The sequence below is a fragment of the Diorhabda sublineata genome, chromosome 9 (genome assembly GCF_026230105.1).
Source record: "Diorhabda sublineata isolate icDioSubl1.1 chromosome 9, icDioSubl1.1, whole genome shotgun sequence".
Lineage (NCBI taxonomy): Eukaryota > Metazoa > Arthropoda > Insecta > Coleoptera > Chrysomelidae > Diorhabda > Diorhabda sublineata.
Genome location: NC_079482.1, coordinates 2,817,031 through 2,819,759, shown reverse-complemented (window position 1 = coordinate 2,819,759; position 2,729 = coordinate 2,817,031). Strand labels below are relative to the sequence as shown.

The following is a 2,729-nucleotide window of genomic DNA, read 5'->3' as shown; positions in this document are numbered from 1 at the left end:
GATCGAAACAATCAACGCATAGATAAATTAAACAATGCATAGACGAATCATTCAGCGCATAGAAGAATTAATGAACGAATGGACAAATTATTTATCGGATCAATTAACCTTTAGACGAATCTATCAACGAGTCAATCAATGCTTAAATAAATTAATCAACGCGTTGACAAAATAATTAACGAATCAATTCACGCATAGACAAATTAGTTTATTAACGCATAAACGAATTGATCAACGAATCAATCAACGCATAGACTAATCAATCAACGTATCGATCAAGGAATCAATCAACGCATAACTAAATTGATCAACGCATAGATGCATTAATCAGCGCATAGAATAATTAATCAACGCATTAATAAACGAATAGACAAATTAATTAACAGATCAATTAACGTTTAGACGAATCTATCAACGAGTCAATCAACGCATAAATAAATTAATCAAGGCATCAATTAACGCATAGACAAATTAATTAACGAATCAAATCACGCATAGAAACGTTAATTTACTAACACATAATCGAATTGATCAACACATAGACGATTTTATCAACGAATCAATCAACGTATAAACTATTGAAACACAGAATCGCTTAACAGCTCAATCAATCGGTCAATAGACAAATAAATGATCAATTCCCGCATAGACAAATTATTTAACGAATCAATCAATGAATCGCCAAACGCATAGACGAATTGATCATCGAACTTTGATTCTTGTTTTTCGCAAACGTTATTTCTTCACATACTGTGATCTAAAAATGACCTACCTGCTGTAAATCTTTGATTACTGATTAATTCGTTTATGCGTTGATCGATTCACTGATCCATTCATCTATGTGTTGATTGATTCATTGATTAATTCGTTGATTGATTTCTTGATTGATTTGTTGATTGATTCGTTGATTAATTCGTTGATTGATTCGTTCATTGATTAATTCGTTGATCGATTCGTTGATCGATTCGTTGATCGATTCGTTGATCGATTCGTTAATTGATTCGTTGATTAATTCGTTGATTGATTCGTTAATTTTTTCGTTGATCGATTCGTTGATTGATTCGTTGATTGATTCGTTGATTGATTCGTTGATTAATTCGTTGATTAATTCGTTGAATGATTCGTTGATCGATTCGTTGATTGATTCCTTCATTGATTCGTTGGTTGATTCGTTGATTAATTCGTTCATTGATTGATTAGTTGATTGATTCGTTTATTGATTCGTTGATTGATTCGTTGATTGATTCCTTCATTGATTTGTTGATTGATTCGTTGATTAATTCGTTCATTGATTGATTAGTTGATTGATTCGTTGATTAATTCGTTGATCGATTCGTTGATTGATTCCTCCATTGATTAGTTGATTGAATCGTTGATTAATTCGTTCATTGATTGATTCGTTGATCGATTCGTTGATTGATTCTTTCATTGATTCGTTGATTGATTCGTTGATTAATTCGTTCATTGATTGATTCGTTGATTGATTCGTTTATTGATTCGTTGATTGATTCGTTGATCGATTCGTTGATTGATTCCTTCATTGATTCGTTGGTTGATTCGTTGATTAATTCGTTCATTGATTGATTAGTTGATTGATTCGTTTATTGATTCGTTGATTGATTCGTTGATTGATTCCTTCATTGATTTGTTGATTGATTCGTTGATTAATTCGTTCATTGATTGATTAGTTGATTGATTAGTTGATTGATTCGTTGATTAATTCGTTGATCGATTCGTTGATTGATTCCTTCATTGATTAGTTGATTGAATCGTTGATTAATTCGTTCATTGATTGATTCGTTGATCGATTCGTTGATTGATTCTTTCATTGATTCGTTGATTGATTCGTTGATTAATTCGTTCATTGATTGTTTCGTTGATTGATTCGTTTATTGATTCGTTGATCGATTCGTTGATTGATTCTTTCATTGATTAGTTGATTGATTCGTTGATTAATTCGTTGATCGATTCGTTGATCGATCCGTTGATTGAATCATTGATTGATTCGTTGATTGATTTGTTTATGCTTTGATTGATTCATTGATCGATGCGTTAATCGATTCGTTGATTTATTCATCCATTCGTTGATTAATTAGTAGATTTATCAATTGATTAGTTGAAATTTCCAAAGTACAAATCAATTTGAGAATAGTCACTTTTTCAGTAATTTGACAACCATGTTAACTATATTTAATGGTGAGTAAAGAGATATTATAATTATAAATTCTTCTTGTAATAATAATAATAATAAAATCACGTTTGAAAATTGATTGTGTTGGACGTGTTGCTTCTTACCTGTCTGAATATCTAGTTCGGTATTGTCGAACCATTTCGAAGGACAAGCCGCTTTTAGTACAAGCAAATTATTCATGGATGACCTAATTATGTGCATTACGGTCACTAATTATTCAACTTATTTCATTAATTGTTTGAAATTTAGTTTAGAAGCTTTTCAACATATGCATATCATTAGTCTATTTAATAAACTTTCGAAAATATCTTCTTTCGTATAAATACGATTCTAGAACTAAATGACTCAGAGAATTTCCTTTCGTTTCCGGTAGAATCTGTTCATTTGGAGTGCTTACTTTGACACATCGTTGATTAGTAGACAGAGTACAATGTTTATACACTACAACGACCAGTGTACTCCGTGTACATTAATTTCATTTCGGTTTTTAATTCTTCTGGTTTTTATTTGATGCTAGACATAATTGGTAGTATTTCCA

At 30.8% G+C, this 2,729-nt stretch overlaps 1 protein-coding gene across 1 annotated transcript; it reads right to left on the bottom strand.

The window, feature by feature from the left end:
• Positions 1–853: 853 nt before the first annotated feature.
• Positions 854–1,189, bottom strand: LOC130448984 (uncharacterized). The gene has a single exon (XM_056786617.1). The coding sequence runs from the start codon at positions 1,187–1,189 to the stop codon at positions 854–856; it is 336 nt and encodes a 111-aa protein (XP_056642595.1).
• Between the last annotated feature and the right edge of the window lie 1,540 nt (positions 1,190–2,729).

Excerpts from the sequence above, each read along its gene's own strand:
- LOC130448984 (XM_056786617.1), bottom strand. The coding sequence starts at position 1,189 with ATGAACGAATTAATCAACGAATCAACCAACGAATCAATGAAGGAATCA.